At 47.5% G+C, this 1,591-nt stretch overlaps 1 protein-coding gene across 1 annotated transcript; it reads right to left on the bottom strand.

The window, feature by feature from the left end:
- Positions 1–308: 308 nt before the first annotated feature.
- On the bottom strand, positions 309–617 carry LOC134934524 (histone H3-like). The gene has a single exon (XM_063929949.1). The coding sequence runs from the start codon at positions 615–617 to the stop codon at positions 309–311; it is 309 nt and encodes a 102-aa protein (XP_063786019.1).
- Between the last annotated feature and the right edge of the window lie 974 nt (positions 618–1,591).

Genomic DNA, 1,591 nt, shown 5'->3' with positions numbered 1-1,591 from the left:
CAAGATCAAGAGTGTGTCCATTTTTATGTGTGGCAGAAGGGATGATCTGTGTGAAGCCCAGACCATTCATTGTGCACAGGAGGTCTTGGCCAAGGCGTGACAGCTCATCATCCACCCATGCATTGAAATCCCAGACAATGAACCCTCTTTGATGTTCCAGAACCAGGCCAGCTTTGTGGTGTGCGTGTATAGGAGTGCAGAGTATCTTATGCCCTCTCCCCCCGGATCCTGCGGGCCAGCTGGATGTCTTTGGGCATGATGGTCACCCTCTTGGGGTGGATGGCGCACAGGTTGGTATCCTCGAACAGCTACACCAGATAAGCCTTGCTGGCCTCTTGTAGGGCCATGACGGCAGAGCTCTGGAAGCGCAGGTCGGTCTTGAAGTCCTGGGCGATCTCTCGCACCAGGCGCTGGAAGGGCAGCTTGTGGATCAGCAGCTCAGTGGATTTATGGTAGCGGCTGATCTCCCGAAGAGCAGTGGTCCCTGGTCGGTAACGGTGAGGCTTCTTTACACCGCCGGTAGCTGGGATGCTTTTCCAGGTGGCTTTGGTCACCAGCTGCTTGTGGGGAGCTTTCCTTCCTGTAGATTTACGTGCGGTCTGCTCGGTCCTGGCCATCTCTGAGGTATGTAGGATGAAAAAGAATGAATTGGGCATTCCTGGGCGGAGACAGGGAGGTGGCTTAGCGGACGTGCGGAGATGGTCTATCTCACGGACATGTTATGGGACTGCCTCAGCCATGTTGCAAAAAGTGATTGAATACAGAGATGCTCAACCAATCACATAGGAGGCAGTACTCAGAAAGAGCCATAGGGCTCCTGAAAGTTTTGATAGAGATGCACCAATCATAATTTCAGCATTTATAGATGTTAACAGTGGGCATCTCAGTCCTTGCACATTGGGACGCGCGGAATGGATGTACACCAGGGAAGAGCACTGTCGCAGCAATTGTAGAAAGTCACACACTAAAATATTCAGATTTGATGCACAATCTTATTAACAAAACTTACAGTATGTGTAATGAATAGTTCTGTAATCTGATCAACCTGTACATATCCAGTGATATCTTCAGATACATAGGGGGGTATTCAATTGTTTGAAAAGTCAGCTGAGTGTCTGTTTTTTCCTATCTAATAGGAAAAAACAGACACCCAACAAACTTTTCAAACAATCGAATATCCCCCATATACTGTAACAATGATGGAAAAAATTAAGCTATCATTCTGGGTCTTGATACTGTAGATAGATAGATAGATAGATAGATAGATAGATAGATAGATAGATAGATACAATGGGGGTAATTCTGAGTTGATCGCAGCAGCAAGTTTGTTAGCAATTGGGCAAAACCATGGCCCTCATTCCAAGTTGTTCGCTCGGTATTTTTCATCGCATCGCAGTGAAAATCCGCTTAGTACGCATGCGCAATGTTCGCACTGCGACTGCGCCAAGTAACTTTACTATGAAGAAAGTAATTTTACTCACGGCTTTTTCATCGCTCCGGCGATCGTAATGTGATTGACAGGAAATGGGTGTTACTGGGCGGAAACACGGCGTTTCAGGGGCGTGTGGCTGAAAACGCTACCGTTTCCGGA

This window comes from Pseudophryne corroboree, chromosome 6 (genome assembly GCF_028390025.1).
Source record: "Pseudophryne corroboree isolate aPseCor3 chromosome 6, aPseCor3.hap2, whole genome shotgun sequence".
NCBI classification, from domain to species: domain Eukaryota; kingdom Metazoa; phylum Chordata; class Amphibia; order Anura; family Myobatrachidae; genus Pseudophryne; species Pseudophryne corroboree.
This window is presented reverse-complemented; position numbering and strand designations above follow the sequence as displayed.

What these genes read in the sequence shown, in the direction of transcription:
- LOC134934524 (XM_063929949.1), bottom strand. Translation starts at nt 617, where the DNA reads ATGGCCAGGACCGAGCAGACCGCACGTAAATCTACAGGAAGGAAAGCT.